This window comes from Mandrillus leucophaeus, unplaced genomic scaffold (assembly GCF_000951045.1).
Source record: "Mandrillus leucophaeus isolate KB7577 unplaced genomic scaffold, Mleu.le_1.0 Scaffold443, whole genome shotgun sequence".
Taxonomy (NCBI): domain Eukaryota; kingdom Metazoa; phylum Chordata; class Mammalia; order Primates; family Cercopithecidae; genus Mandrillus; species Mandrillus leucophaeus.
The window spans coordinates 1,441,444-1,458,262 of NW_012104732.1; the positions used below are offsets into that span (position 1 = coordinate 1,441,444).

A 16,819-nucleotide genomic window follows, 5' to 3' on the forward strand; every position below is an offset into this window, starting at 1 on the left:
CTTTGATCATCATCTATATATGCTTATTTGAAGACATATTGAAGTATGTATTGAGTCAAACTCTATCAGAAACTCAAGAAAATACCACCAAATGGAAAAGACATTTAATTCAAAAATCACACGTCCACTCATTTCATAGGGATTGTCACATAAACCAACCAAATGTAAGAAAGCCAAGTTTCAGAGGCTCTGAACAGAAATTGTATTTTCTTTATAGATGTATTTTGTGACACAAAAGCACATTTTTTAAAAGCCTGAACATGGCAACAGGGCTACTAACAGGGACAAAGGTCTATTCTAGTCACAGATTACTTTCTAATTACAGCATTGGATTCTATGCACCAGTCAATAGTCAATACTGAAGTTTAGAACAGTGCGTTATTTTAAAAGAAAAGATTAAAGTGCCATTTAATAAGTACTTTATTGATATTATATCACACAGCACTTTACAGTATACTCAAAGGTAGTCTAAATTATGATTAAACATGCAAATATTTTCTTTTCCAAAATGTGGACAAAATGTCTTTTAGAGTGCTTCTGAACACTAGCCTTAGCTACTAAGCATTCATGGGTTTGACCTTTTTTGCAACATGACTTTAAATAAGTTAACAAAGAATGTAGCTGTAGATAATCATTTGATAAGTATGAACAGTTTTTAAATGGCACTGAATTTACATCTTTGATCATTTTAATAGGCCATCAGCAGCCTCTCTTCTGTCTCTAATTCTCAACCTCCAAGTCTTAAAGGCTGTAAAGGCTCAGCAAGTGCCAGCTCATGTGGGTCTCTATGAGTGTCTGTGTCTTCATAGATGTAAATATGTGCTGTATATACACACACACAAATATACTTTAGAATCAACAGATGTGCATTGTCAGATACAAGGCTGATTCTGGCATAACCAAGAAACTGGATCTGGATAACCAAGAAAGCTGCTTTTAGCTGTCTGGATAACTTTGTAGAAATGGTTGATGTACAACAGTATAGGATGTCTTAGCCTCTCCAGGACTGCTCCAGGTAACTAACATTTTGGTTATCAATACTCTGGTTCTGACTATACTAAAGCGAATTTTGACATGTACATGTCACATCATGTCATACCCACACAAGGGTCTGGGCCTGTGCTAAGCCTTTGTTCTCTAAAGCATTCCACCTTGAGAGACGTTTTGTAATGTCCGGCACAACTTTTGTAAAAATATTAGCTGTGAAATTTTTCTGTGATTGGTTTTTTTTTTTTCTCCTCAGTAAGCACAATATTTATCCTTCTAAAAAAGTATCCAAAGCTCCTTAGGATAGTTCACCTTCCTCTTTCTCTCTGGTCCTGGTGTTACTTTGCATCCAACACTTTTTCCTCCCAAGAATACAGGTGCTTCCACTGGAAGACCACATTTCAGCAAGGACTGACTCTGAATAACACCTGGATTCTCTCTATGGCCTTTCCCTCCACTTTGGGAAGCTCTTTAGTTAGACAGGTACTGTAGGCGGCAGGAGAAAAAAGTTAATTATTACTTGTTGGAGTCTTGTCTCAGGCATGCTGTGGGGCTGGGCAAGATTTGCCGCTCTGCTGCTGTTGTCATTTTGATGCTACAATTACAGAGCGGTGGTTCAGCACCCAGCCGATCAGTGTGGCTGCCAAACACATTTGAGCATGACAAGATAAATTTTTTAGACACCAGCACAGGGTGGGTGAGAGGACATCCTGCTGACTTTATAAAGGGATGTGGGGCAGGGTTGTCGAGGTAAGTGATGATTGTCAAGTTTGCCAGAGATGACAGATAACTCCCTTGGCAGAAAACCTAGGTCATTCCTCTTAAAGTCAGGTAGCTAACAGGCTGTTTGGTTTCTGCAGTGCTGGCTACCTACTTGGGGAATATGGTTGCTCACAAAACATTCAGTACTTGGGCAAATTCTGGGAGCGCCATGTCCACAAAACTCAGTCGTCCAGACTTGCTTTTGGGAGCAGAAGCCAGAGGATGACAGGTGCCAACAGACAGGCAGGGATCAGGTTATCTTTGGCTTCTTCTTTCTGTCTTCCTCCCCCTCATCTGTGAATGCTTTTGGAGCCTCTGTAGTCAAGACAGAGCTTTTAGTGAGACAGCAGTTGCCATTCTCAGGCAATAGAAACTCAGGGGATAGAAGGCCCTCCCTTTGAGCCGCAGGTATGGCACACCCAACTCTGTAGCTCTGGGCAAGTGCCTTGGAATGCCCTTGTCACTAGTATGGCTCTGTCCTGCTAATGCCAGTCTGTCAATACTTGATTGTTCATTCTCTTTGCCTCTCTGTCCGAAAAGCACTTGGTGAAAGGAAATGAACTGATGTTCAAAAAGACAGTTTGGTCTGACATAAGAAAACACATATTGGCCGTAGAAATACTTTGGACATTAAGCGAAAGACTGGCTCCAATTCTAGGACACCAAGGCAGGCCACACTGCACAGGGTCCATCACTATATACGATTATTTTGAAAAACAGGAGAGAAGATCTTCTGTCTTGAGCAAGTCAGGGTTTTACTTGCCTGGGGGCAGGGATTTGAAACCAGCTATCTTCTCCTGGCACGGCATTCTTTAACTATGACATTTTGTTAGTAACCTGAAGGGAGAGTGAGAGGCTGCCCTTAATACCCCTAAAAGATTCAGGCTATGGCTAAGTGATTCCTGGGTCTTACAAAGCAAACTGGAGGCTACTGGGGAAGCTCAGGGACCCTGGGCCATGGTCTTCCACTCTGATAACCAATTCATTCTCTTCATCTGCCAACCAATTCATTCTCCTCATCTGGCCTAAAGTTTCCTGTTCACACAGAGTCAGAGGTAGGGGGCATGGATAGGGGAGAGAGTAAAATCTTTTAGTCTTCAAGTTCCTTCCTACTCGTTGGCTCATATTCTGAAGTTTATCCAGTTTTGTAGCTAATAGGAAGGAGGGGAGCCTGGCTGCGCAAAGGGAAACACAGCAGCCATCTGTCAAGGGCACCACACAGACACAGGGAAGCTGGGGAGGGGTTACCTAAAAGATCCCATTGGCAGCCATCTGTCATGGACACTACACAGCCACAGGGAAGCTGGGGAGGGGGTACCTAAGAGATCCCATTGGCAGCAAGTCATGGGCACTGCACAGACACATGGAAGCTGCAGAGGGGGTGACCTAAAAGATCCCATTGGCAGCAGCTCTGTTTCTCCTGGTTTCAAATCAGAGCCAACTCAGGAGGGAGGGACATGCTTCCAAGCAGTGAAGCTGGGGCCATGTGTCTACAGGGATGCTTTGTGAGGCACTCCCAAAGCAAGGACCTTGGCCTTCTGTTCCTCCACATGAGCTCCAGGTAAGTTTATGATGGGACAGATTACAACTTCAAACATCAAATGTGGTCGGCCATGGTGGCTCACACCTGGAATCCCAGCACTTTGGGGAACAGAGGTGGGCAGACCACTTGAGGTCAGGACTTCGAGATCAGCCTGGCCAACATGGCAAAACCCCGTCTCTACTAAAAATACAAAACACTAGCTGGGTGTGATGGCTCATGCCTGTAGTCCCAGCTTCTTGGGAGGCTGAGGCAGGAGAATCACTTGAACCTGGGAGGTGGAGGTTGCAGTGAGCCAAGATTGCGCCACTGCACTCCAGTCTGGGCCACAGAGCGAGACTCTGTCTCAAAAATCAAACAAACAAAAACACCAATAAAAAACCCCATTGTATGTGTTAAAAGCATGATGTTGGTCTCTCTTTGGGAAACACAATAGTAGGTGAATGCACATCCCCTGAGGCCCCCATTTCCCAAGGTCTTCTTGTCCTCAAGTCCACAGATGTAACCTATTAGTATACTCCCTTTCTTCTCGAGTTTTCTCCAATGGCTTTCTCGAGTTCTATCTTGGTCCTGTCCATTCTTAATTCTTATTCCCTGATTCGATGGTAGTGTCTAGCTTGCTCTTGGGTGAGTTCCTGGAAAAGAGTCATATAATCCTTGAGTTGATAAATTGAGTAGTGAATTGCCATGACAAACCCCTGTTAACTTTAAAACCACCTGTAAAGCTATGATGGCACAATCTACATCCCTCCTGGAGTCTTCCTCTTCCTTTGGGATCATAGGGAATTGGAGGTGAAAGGGAAGAGTTTTAAAATGTTTAGGAAAAAGGAAAGCAGCAGCACATTGAAAACTGAACATTCTAAGAAGCTGGTTTTTTAAGAACTTACAGACGCACACAAAATTTGAAAACTAGCTTGTCCACATTTCTGAAGTCTCAGAAGATGTGGAGAAAAAGAAGTAAAGAACACAGCAATTGACTCATCTCTTTCTGTCCTGATATCTTGGGGGTACCAAGAAATACACCTGAGAAGAAAGACAAAAAATCAAATGCCTGACCCCACTTATTTAAATCCTGAGCTTCATCTTACTACTAAGTAGGCATTCTTTGAAAAACTCATTGCCTGGAGATGCTCTTCCCATCTCCAAATCCAAAGCCCAAGGGATGCTCAGAAACACATAAAGACTGAACACCACTGATGTATCATGCCCACTAACGGGACAGCAGAGAGCAAGGCCATAGGAATGTCTTCTCTTTCCTTCAGGCCGAAGCGGGGACAGTGACCTTGACTCTCTTCAGCTTTGCCGCCCCTCTCTCCCTCCTAAACATACTTCTTCAGCAACTGAAGACTAAGCGTGTGAGCAACTAGCTTAAAGAATATCAAATATAAAACTTTGCCATATAGTATTTCAAATCATTCTATTTACAAGTTTATCTTTTCAAAAAAAAAGTAAAAGATACAGTAATTCCACACAATTCAAGTTTTTCTTTTCTTCTTTGAAGTTCCCTAACAAGGAATTCCAGAAACAGGAAACACTCTGAAGCAACGCTGCCATCCAAGGGGCTCCTGGGGAGCCTGACCGTCCATCGGTTTGTAGTTTGTCTAGAGTCACCCTTGCAATGACATTCACATGTGGAAGATATGGATGACTCTGTTGTTTGAAGGCCAAGTGAATTTGAAATGTCCAGGCAGAACTTCCCCATCCAAGGCAGTCTTCCACAAGATCCAGCCTCTTTTCACCAGCAAATTCCCTTTTTCAGAGGGTACCCATCCCACCCTCCAACCTTGGGTTTCTTTCTGAATCACAATGGCCTATATTAGTCTCATGCCTCAAAAGACTGAGAAATAATTCCCTTTTTCGGAGTGGCAGTGAATATAGATGTCCTTTTAAAATAGGCCATACGGTAAGCCTAGGAATTAACCTTGAAAACCACCACAGCACCAGTGTTCAGCAGCCCAGAGCAGGGCAAGGGGGCTGGCCAGTGGTGGGTTAGAGGCAGGCAAGGGTGGGAGCAGGGATGGGTGAACAGGAAGACATGGGGAAACCAGTCAGATGGTGTCACCCATTGGGAGGCAGCATCTTACCCTTTAAAAAACAAACATCAGTTGCATGGAGGAACGGAAATATTAAGACTATGTAATTTAATCTCAAGAGATTACTAAGGTGTGCTCCAAATATATCCCGATGCTGCTGAAATTCATCAGAAGGGGAACAGTTCTCAGCTACTATCCCGTCTGCCTCACGTAGACCACCCTAATTCCTTGATCATGTGCTTCAAGTTGTTAGAAAACCATTCAATAAAAGTATACCAAAAAGGGGAGAGAAAAAATGTGTCATGCAAAGAGGATGTGTTATTTTATTTTATTTTTTTTGGTTTGGTTTTAGAGTAGGTTGGGTTGCCGTGGTTACTAGGCGATGGATGGCAGCCCTTGGTGGCAGAGAGGTTCCTAGCCGGGGAGGGAGAAACGCAGGGTGTGTGTGTTCCCGTGCATGAGAAGACTGGACTATATCTCACTGATGATGGGCCAACGGCTGCTTTAGAGATGGTGAGAGATTGGATCTTATATAAACAGCGCTTTAACCCTCTTCATCCTGCATGCAAACAGACTCAGCTGCCTGTAGCACTTTAAGTCTCAAGTACTGAGAGGTGGGGTAGAGAGAGTGCCTACTGTAAACAAAAGCAATGGATCCAGCCTGGATCTCAGCGCCAATTTCTTCACCCAGCCCCAGCAGACTTAGCTACGCAGTGTGCTCTCGGGGACTACTTCTATCTGACTTCCTCTTTCTGAAGGTTGGGCGTTCGGACTGTTGAAACAAAATGAGTGCCCCCTATTTAGGGTACTCATGAGAAAACGGCTTTGCAAGTCTTCCTCTTAGTTATCCAAAGCAAATGGTCTCCTCTGCTGATTGACTTCTTTTCTTGCAGTATTGACGAGTGTTGGCTGAGATGATCATGGAGATGAGTGACACCAGAGCTCACAGAAACATTCATGTTGACAGGTAGCAACAGAGTCAGTCACGCTGCATTTCTCAGTGGCAAAGAGAAATGGCCTACGACACTGGAATCAGCAGTTGTCATGGATACCATGTAAAGCTCAGCAGTTCTGCTGGGGCCCACGGTTAGAGGAACTCCACGTAATTCTCAGGGATGAGGCCAGTCTTTCCGTTCAGAGTCCCCTCCAACCAGCCAGGCTCCTGAGATGGGTGAACTGTACAGGAAGGGGAGAGAAAGCGAGAATAGATGGTGTTACAGATAGAGCAGGCGGCAGATGCGTGTGTGGGGTGTGTGTGTGTGTGTGTGTGTGTGTGAAGGAAGCTTGAACAATGAGTACAATCACTTATTAAGTTACATCATTCTAGAAGTTTAGAGTTCTGAACCTTTTGTGGGATATAAGCCTTTTGATGAAAGCTGTCCTGAAAACTTTCTTCACAATGAAAAAGGAAACAGTCACAGACATTCAAAATTTTGCATACAATTTTAGGGATTTCATAGATTTTCTGAAGCTCCTGGTTTAAACTACAAAGAAGTGACAGATTCCTACTATGTAGGTTAGAGGGCAACAATTGACCTGGTCCATCCATACATGTATGTATCCTTCCTTTCTTCCTTCCTTTTCTTCCCTTCCTTCCTTCCTTCCTCCCACGTACTCACCCACCCGCCTGCCCAGTATCAACTATGTACTCAGTGCAGTACCCACAGAAGACTAAGAACTAGTCTCTAAAGATATCCAGCATCTAGTAATCCCAGTACCTTGGGAGGCTGAGGCAGGTGGATTGCTTCAGCCCAGGAGTTTGAGAACAGCCTGGGCAACATGGCAAAACTTCACCTCTACAAAATATACAAAAACTAGCCATGTTTGATGGAGCGTGTCTGTAGTCCCAGCTACTTGGAGGAGGGGGAGTGCCGAAGTGGGAGGATTGCTTGGGCTCAGCAGGTCGAGGCTGCACTGAGCCGTGATTGCACCACTGCACTCCAGCCTGGGCAACAGAGCAAGACCCTGTCTCAATCAATCCAGCTTCTCATCATCATCTTACTTTCCTTCAAATCCTTACCCCCTGCTTCTAATTTCCTTGCAAATTTTCTGGGTTTTTTTTTTTTTTTTTTTTGGTGGTTGTGATTTTGAATAGCCTTTGAATAGCCATTTCTCTGTTTCACTCACACTCTTTCTTAGTTTTCTTTCCTGTTCTCTAGATTTCCCCCTCCTCTATATACCAGCTTAAAAATTCTTCTCTTCCTCCCTCTATTGCCCTTTGATTTTTCAGTATCCAAAAATGTGTATCTACTTTTGTGACATCATGATCCATCTCCATGGAAACCATTGTGATATTATAAAGATTATCTAAAATCCAGCTGAGTCTGCAAAGTAGTCAATAGCAGGAAGGAAGAGAGAAGGAATCATGGGACTAAGAGGTGGGGGATGTTCATGCTTGTCAACTGAAGATATACAGATCACTCTGCAGTGAGGCATTTACTCTTAATGTGTTAGGAAAGCTCCAATTTTCCAAGATTATTTGGAGAGAATAGATTTTCCCCTATTCCCTTCCTGGGCTAATTAAATGACTTCCTGAGCTTGTTTTAGAAAAGCATTTCCGCTCCGACACTGCTACAGAATTCTAGTTTCAGTTTGTAGGGAAAGACGCAAGAACAGAAACCAAAGGAGGCAAATGGGAGACAGCAAAAGAATCTTCCAGAAGATCAGTGCCAGTCAACTTTGGGTACACCTTGAGTGCCTCCTTAGGAAAAGACAAGGTTAAACATCTATTCATTGGCCTCCAAAGTTGGCCAATTTCAGATCACTAAGCCTGAGGGATAAACAGCAAGGATACTTTGGGTTCATGACAACCCACACAAGACAGAGTCTGGGAGAGAAGTGCCTTGGAAGAATACACAAATTAAAAGCAACCTGGCCTCTCCAATTACCAAAGGTCTTCCATGCCACTCTTAAAGAACACCCAAATACCCCTGCCCTCTGCCCATCCATCCAACCAAAGCTTCCAAGATCACTTCAGTTTCTGCACTTCATACTGGTGACAAGCCCCTCTTCCCTTTAGTCGGTTCTTGCAAATATGTAAGGAGCTGGTGTGGATAAAGCACTCGGCACAGAGCCAGGCACAGAGCAAATGCTCAGTACCGGCTAGTCAGTAGGAGATCCTGGATCGGGACTGCTCAGCAAGACTCCCTCCTAGTAAAGACCTAGTAAAACCAGACGGCCCTTACCACCCACCTGAGCTTCAGGAAAAATCAAATGTTCAGAATAAAATTAACAAATCAACCCCATTCTCCAAAATAAAAACCTAGAAAGAATAAAGCAACCAAACTGACAAAACAAAAACAAAAGCCAGGCCCTCCTGCTTTACAGCAAAGCTCCAAGTTGAGTTGTTACTCTACCAGATGCACTGAGTCCATCTCCTTCAGATCTTTCTCCTTTTCCTGGCCAGCTGTTCAACCACAGCACAGGTACTGGGGTGAAAACATTTACAATGCAATTTGGGGGCGAAGGAAAGAATTAGAAGGGACAAGACAGGCCCTCCAAACTGGAGGCCAAAAGGTAAGTCACAGGGGATGGCAGGAGATAACACAGCCTTTGGGTCGGACTGCTGACTCACTGAGCCTTCAAGCCAGGGTTTACTAAAGCATATGTCAGACCATGTGCTTCAGAACCCTCAGGATGCTTATTCAAACCGCACATTCCTGGGACCCATGGCAAATCAATTAAAGCAGAATCTCTGGGAAGGGGATGCAGGAACCTGTATTTTCACTAGCTCACAGGAAGTTAGGAGCTATAACTTTTCTGTGCCCAAATGCCTCCGAGTTAAAATGCAAACTGTCATTTACTAACGGAGGAGGGAGGCAGCACCAGTGCCCCCTTTCTTTCTGCTGTCTTCTGTTTCCACGTTAAGGCTTACCTGAAGCCCCACTTCCTTTGTAAATATTACCATGGAATCCCTTCTACCCGCACCCTCCTCTTCTAGACTCCTAAAATGCTCATAGTACATCCCACATAGTATGCATGCATCCTATTAATATGCTGTTCAAATGTGCTAAGCTTTGCTTCTCTATCTAGTTTTTCAGTGCGTTTTGGTTTGGATTATAGCACTTCCTGGCTCAACAACCTTCAGTAATTCCCTTCTGCCTCGTGAATTATAATGATACAAGCTAACACTTAGATACGTTATGAAGCTGCCGTGTGCTTGGAGTTTTAGACATATTGATTCATTTGATTCTCAGGATCCTAACTTATATTATTATTATCCATATTTTGCAGATGAGAAAATTAAGGCTCAGAGAGGTAAAATAATTTGTGCATAGTCACAATACTAGAACCAAAATTTAAACTCAGCTTGTTTGATTCCAGAGACCAACCCCCTTCCCACTATATCAGGCCTCTGTTTAACCAGAGAGTGTGAGCCATGCTGATAAGGAAGATAACATGTTGAGCACATGCCAGGTGGCAGACCTTTTGCGAATACGCGCTTCACACCTGCATTTCCTCCTTTCATCTTCAGAATGACTATGGAATTGGTTCTGCTATTATCCTCACTTTACTGATGAAAAACTGTGGCTGAGAAAAGTTAAGCATCTTGGCCAAAACTAAATATTAATAGCTGGTAGATGATGAAAATGAATCAGAGCCCAGGACATCTGATCCCAGAGTCTGTCATCTTAACTACTACTGCTGTTGCCTAGCCCAGTGCTCTGAACATCAAAGATGCTAAGCGCTTGTTGGGCTGAATGGCGCCAATGTGCAACACCGAAGTGCACCAGTGTCCAAGATGCTATACAAACACAAAAGGTGTTGCCGCAAGCTGCCTGAGGGGCTCTTCAGCCCAGCAAGCATGTAACAAATACAAGCTTCTGGGGACACAGGTGTGCTTCCTGCCAACCACTTTCTCTCAGCTCTACCCCTGTGTATACCATACACCCCTGCGCATACAACTCATGCCTTCTGCCCTCCTTCGCTCACCATGGACAGGGAGCAAGTGTGTGACTAAGGTCTCTAATGGCTGACTGTCCCCAAAAGAAGTCTTAACTAAAAGAGGTGCAGACCCCTGGGTAATTAAAGTACATTCACTCATTTAAAAATGTTTACTGAACACCTACCACATGCTAGACACCATGCTAGGTCCTTGCACATAGCACAGAACAAGCAGACAAGATTTTGCTCGGCGGGACAATCAAGCAATAAGCAAGCACATAATTTTAGGGAGTGGTGAAAGGAGAAAGACTAGAGCAGTGGGTAGTGCAAGTGCAGCGGCCCTGCAATGGGAAAAGGCTGGGAGGGATTTTAGAACACTGGTGGGCCTGTGTTTCCTAAAGAGCCTCACGGTCAGTGTGTCTCTCTCCTTAACTCTGCCATTAGTGCCACAGATAACACGCAGACACAAAGGCATGAGTGTCTACGTTCCAGTCAAGCTTTATTTACAAAAACAGGTGGCGGGTTGGATTTGACTGGCAGGTCATAGTTTGCTGCTCTTACTTGAGAACATAAAGAAGGCCTGCGAAGCTGCAGGATGTCAAGTGAGGGTGAGAGGAGGTCAGAGGGGTAGGAACTGGGCCCTGGGGGGCCTTGTAAGTCATTCTCAGAGCAGTGGGAGGCCACTGATAGATTTTAAGCAGGAAATAACATGATGTGATTTTCATTTTCAAAGATGACTCTTGCTGCTATGTGAAGAAGGGGTTATGGGAGCAAGAGTGGAAGCCAGCAACAAGATGTGTCAGGTGGCCAGTGGAAGCGCCCAGGTGAGAGGTGGAGGTGGCCTGGGCTTGGGCGTGGCAGTGAAGATGGCTGGAGAAGCTGAAGGAGATCCCTGAGTGCTCTCCTGTTAGCCCATTTCCTAGGCAGCTTGGGGGCTCCCCCGTGAGGATGTTCTCCATCAGCAAAGGAAACTTGGGACAGGCCTGCTGTGTAGTAGTGCTGTGTCAGGTACCATGGGAATGAATGGATCCATCTCCTCTCAGATCTTGTTAAAAGTATCCCTAGAACCCAATTTTAGTGACTGCCATGTGCATTTTCCAGGTATCACGAATCATGTTGCTTCAAGATGACTAACGTTCCTGAGAATAGGAGCTATTTCTCTTTCCAGTTACTGTCTGAGGTGCTCTTGTTAAAATGGACAGTTTCCCAGTAGATTGGCCAGAGCTGACACTGGAATTATTTCTAGGTATTGCACATCCATTTCCCACTGCACAAAGTCCATGAGCTGACAACAGCAGCCACTCCGGAGTCACAGTAGGGGCCCCTGGAATCCAAAGGCTTTGAGATTAATCATTACGAAACAACAGACTTTCCCTCCACGGGCCCCTCCCTTTTCCTCTTCCTTATTCATTCTTCTTAATCCTGACACACACACAAAGACACACACACACACACACACACACACACACGTGCACCTTCTTCTGATTGGTTGGATGATTTAATCTGACAGCTACACAGCATACAAATTAAATAGCCTTTACCTAATATCCCCAGTGGTAAACTAACAAGAAACGGAACAAGGAAAAAGACGCCCCCACCGCCCCCCGCCAGGCAGAATAACAGTGTTCCGTAATGCCTCATTTTCTCCGGTAGAGGTGACGGGGTGGGGAGGAAGAGGGTCTACGTAAGCATTTTCCTCTGGAAAGAAGACCTAATAACATATTTTCAGTTAACCCAACTGAGAAAGTGTACTAACATTTCGTCAGGTCCATTTTCTACTGCAACTCAGTCAACACTGAGAGGTGTTTTCTTTCACGTTTAATTTGGCCTTTTGCTCCTCAGGGAATTTGAAAGGTCACTGGCAAGGCTGGTTAAAAACAAACCAGTGTCAGCAAACTCTGCCATGACTCCTAGAGCCCACAGGAAGGCTTGGGTAAGGCCTCTTACTCATTCAACCAAACTTCCCTCCTGCTCTCATCTGTCAATACCTATAGGATTTCTGATGATTACCACGCTGTAGGCGGGAGCACTTACAGAATTGTTAGGTGGCAGGTGGCGGGTTGGATTTGACCGGCAGGTCATAGTTTGCTGACCTTACTTGACAACATGAAGAAGGTCTATGACGCTGTAGTATGCCAAGTGAGGGCGAGAGGTCAGAGGGGCAGGGACTGGGCCCTGGAGGGCCTTGTAAGTAATTCTCAGAGCAATGGGAGGCCACTGAAGGGCTTTAATGTCATTTCCATTTTTCAAAGATCACTCTCGTTGCTCTGTAAAGAGGGGGTCATGGCAGCAAGAGCAGAAGTGAGAAGATGTGTCGGGCGGCCAGTGGAAGCACCCAGGTGAGAGGTGGAGGCGCCCGGGGCTTCGGTGTGGCAGTGAAGATGGCTGTGGATGCTGAAGGACACTCTGCTGGGGGAAAAAAGGACTTGGGAGTTAACAATCACCCAGGCTTCTCTTCTCTTCTTTTTTTTCCCCCTTTATGCTTAACTGTTTAAGCTACTGCAGAAAGACTTAAAAATGAAAGAAGGTAGGAACATAAAATGGTAAAATGGTGCAACTTCTTCGTGAAACAGTTTGGCGTTTCCTCAGACACTTAAACACAGAATTCATACGGCCCTGAAATCCCACTCATAGGTGTATCCCCAAGAGAACTGGAAACCTGTGCCCTCACAAAAACCTACACTCATGTTCACAGCAGCATTGTTCAAACAGCCAAAAAGTGGAAACAACGTGCACATCTACTGAGGAATGAGCTTACATGAACTGTGCTATGTCCATACCATCACACATTAAAAGGAATACGGTTCTGACATGCTACAATGTGGATGAACTTGAACATTATGCAAACTGAAGAATCCAGTTTCAAAGATCACATACTGTATAATTCCATTTGTATGAAATGTCCAGAGCAGGCAAATATAGAGAGACAAAGTAGAAGAGTGGTTGCCTTGGGCTGGATGGAAATGGGTTGTGGTAAGCGGGGCATGACTGCTAAAAGGTATGGGGTTTCTTCTGGGGGTGATGAAAATATTCTGGAATTATATAGTGGTGATGGTTGCACAACTCTGAATATACTAAAAACCATTGAATTGTACATTTTAAATGGGTAAATTGTAGGTGGTACGGCTATCTTAATAAACCGTTAAAAAATGGAAGAAGGCTGCACTCACCAAAAGGAATCACAAAGAAGATAGAAGCATATACATAACTTTTGCTAGTTTAAAACAATTCTGCCCCTGAGATCAGGAGTCCTTTGTGTTGTCAGAGGGAATGGCTGATAGGAACATGATGATCCCTTGCCCATGTGAGCAGTGAATTGGGACTTAGAGGACAGACCTTTAAGCCCTGGATTCACCTGTCAGTGTAGGAATCTCTCAAATCCTGCTCTTCTACAGGCAGAAGCTCCTTCCCTGCTGACAAAGCAGGGAGCAGAAGCCCAAGCAATGCAGCCCATTCTGGTTTGTCTTCTGTAAGAGCCGTGTTGTGTTACGGCAGGGCGAGGACTCCGCCGCCTGGGCCTGTGTGGGGGACACTCACCAGTAAAATGGCTTTGGACAGCCTTCAGCAGCCCTGTTGCATCTGCACTGCACCTGCAGTCTGCTGGGGCCTGTAAGCACCAGCTATGAACAGGAGAGGTGGCTGGGCTGGCTGTTTGTGCACTTTGATTTATAAAGGGCCCAGATGAAAGTTAATGGAGCAAAGGTTTAAGGACAGTGCTTGAGGCTTTGAGAGCGATAAAAGGGAATGCAGACCCAGACACCCACATGCAGTTCTGGGGTAATCCCTCCTCCTTCTGCTGACCCAGAAGGCCAAGGGTTGAGTGTGACCTGGGAAACCCCCATGCTCTGTGCCTTGTTCCCCCTTTTGTCTACCTGTACCTGATGGGTATCTCTGCTATGCTGAATGCAGGGGCTGGGCACACACAAAGGCAGCCCCTGTGGACGTGAGTACAGTCAAGGGCTGGTCCCCAGGAACCCATCTCTGCTCTGGCCTGGAATGTGTTTACAGATATAGCCAGGACCCCAGAGTCAGGTGCAGCACCCACTGCTCAGACAAAAGTGAGGAAAAATTGTCACTGTGAACTATGAGAGCATCATGGCCTTTTTTGAAGATGGATACAATGATGATGATGGTTTTAATAATAAAAATATTAACTTATTGAATGCTTAATATGTGTTGAGTACCATTTTAAACATGTGATGCGTATGATCTCTTAAAGCCACTTTCAGGTCCTGGGCTGGGTCTTTTGCAGGCACAATCTCATTCAAGGTGGTAACAACTCAACGTGGAGCTGATTACACTAGTTCACTCTTCACGATGTCTCCGGAAGTCCGGCTGCTGCTCTTTTATTTTGGGAAAAGACACAGAAACCAACACACACACACACACACACACACACACACACACACACACACACACACACACACACACACGCTTTTTTTTCTTACCCATTGTATTGAGATTTTCCCTAGGGAGGAGCTTTGAAAATGCCAGTTATTTATGTGCTCCCCTTGCCCCCGCCCCCCGCCCATATCTTTGTGAGGGGATGAGAAACTCACCATTATCGAAGACCGTGCCTGCTGTGAACGAAAGTTCTGAGTCATGTTCAGCTTTGCAGGCATACAAGGCTTTCGCCTTCCGGAACGGTGTGCTGTGTGAAAACAGGAGTTTATTTAACATTTTTGAAAAAACCCTTAGAAAGCCCCAGATATTTAATCTCCCTTCTTCCCTTTCCCTGTAAACTACCTAGTCCCCTCTCGTGGGAAGTGCCTGGCAAGGCAGCCAGATGGCAAGACATGAGGTGGGAAAGCTGCAAAGGTCACAGGAGAAAAATGAGAAATATTCAGAGAAAAGCCATAAGCTTCAAGAAACTACACTTCTTGTGGGGTCACCTTGTGCCATGTTAAAACTCTACCTGGGAGTTACAACAGCCAAACAGCGGGAGGGCAGGCTGGGCCCCATTTTTGGAGTGGGAGTGCCTTGTAGGAGGGGAGGGAAGCAGGGGCAGGAAAGAAGTTCCAAGCTGCTCTGGGGAACACGCTCCCAACAGACCCTGTTGAAAGCTGGCAATGCTCAGTGAGTCAAAAAGGAGAAATTCCAGCAAAGCCAAGTTTCAGTTCCAGGCCACGGGCGGACATGAGCTCTCCCAGATGTTCCTGATTTCTTACCAGGCTGGGTCTTGCTGGTGAGGCAGGATTCCAGAGCTGGAGCTCTCCAACCCCCAGGGGAGGGAATAGACAAGGTGCATGAGGGCAATTACACATGGGTGTGCACGAGCCCACATGCGCACCTGTATGGGGAGTGTGGGGAGGAGGAAGAAGGGAGAGGGGACATGAGGCATTTTGTTTGTTTTGTTTTTGCTTTTCTCATGTCCAATGAGTGTTTACAATCACTCTCACTGTGCATCCGAATCACCTGGGGAACATTTAGAAAATGCAGATGCCTGGGTTCTACCCAGATGTGCAGATATTATATAGGCATCGTTTTTTTTTTTTTTTTTTTTTTGGGACTGAGTCTTGCTCTGTCACCCAGGCTGGAGTGCAGTGACACCATCTTGGTTCACTGCAAGCTCCGCCTCCTGGGTTCACGCCATTCTCTTGCCTCAGCCTCCCGAGTAGCTGGGACTATAGGCGCCCACCACCACGCCCAGGTAATTTTTTGTATTTTCAGTAGACACAGGGTTTCACCGTGTTAGCCAGGATGGTCTCAATCTCCTGACCTCGTGATCCACCTGCCTCTGCCTCCCAAAGTGCTGGGATTACAGGCGTGAGCCACCGCACCCGGCTGAGCATCAGTATTTTAAAAAAGCTCTCCAAGTAATTCCAATATGAAATGAGGGTTGAGAGCCACTGTTCTAGAGCAGAGGGTGGCAACCTTTTTCCGCAAAGGGCCAGGTGGTAAATATTTTAAACTTTGTGAGCCACATGGTCTCCATTGTGCAGGCTGATCCAAGTAAATGGTTATCTCGAATTTATTGCTGGGCCATAGTTTACTGTTGTTCCCTCTGGTTTTCTAGAAACCAAGAGATGATGGCCAGGTGGGAAAATATTGGGAAAGCAGGAGAAAATGAAGTGGGACCCCTGGGAATGAAGGAAAGAAGAGTCCTTAGTATTCATCAGCTTCAACAGGAAAACAGCTCTTCCTGGCTAATTATGATGAAAGAATAAAGTTCAGGACAAGGGGCACAGTCTGTGAGCCAAAGAAACCAAGTCTGTGTTGGCCAGCAAGGACCAAATATCCTATGTGCAACTTTCCAGGGAGGAACATAGGAGGCTTTTTTTTTTTTTTTTTTTTTTTGAGAAGCTGGGAAGCAGAGAGGAGGAGTGACTTGGCTGTGAAAAGTGCTAAAACAGATAAAAGACTATACTGACAGGCAAATGGAGCCTGTTATGACATTGAAGGTGAAAGGAGAATCTAGTTCACACTAGCCGGGGTCTCAGAGACCAGGTTTTGAGGCAATATTTCTGCCTCTTGATGACAGGGCAGAGCAGGTCCTGGGCAGGGCAGAGCAGGTGGGTAAAAAGCAAAGAGACCAGGGAAGGGAGACTAAAAGTAAGGGAAACAGCATCTGAGGAAAAGCTCTTCTGACTGGATTTTTGCGAACATTACTTAT

At 45.3% G+C, this 16,819-nt stretch overlaps 1 protein-coding gene across 3 annotated transcripts in view; it reads right to left on the bottom strand.

Moving 5' to 3' along the window:
* Window positions 1-4,687: 4,687 nt before the first annotated feature.
* The window catches only part of ARHGAP26 (Rho GTPase activating protein 26), a 488,449-nt gene continuing 476,317 nt past the window's right edge, over window positions 4,688-16,819 (bottom strand). For all 3 annotated transcript variants that reach the window (XM_011994161.1, XM_011994160.1, XM_011994158.1), the window contains 2 exons: window positions 14,766-14,857; window positions 4,688-6,498 (listed from right to left, as the gene is read on the bottom strand). In XM_011994161.1, coding sequence (XP_011849551.1) covers window positions 6,410-6,498; window positions 14,766-14,857 — 181 coding nt within the window. In that variant the 3' untranslated portion in view covers window positions 4,688-6,409. The remainder of the gene's footprint in view (window positions 6,499-14,765; window positions 14,858-16,819) is intronic.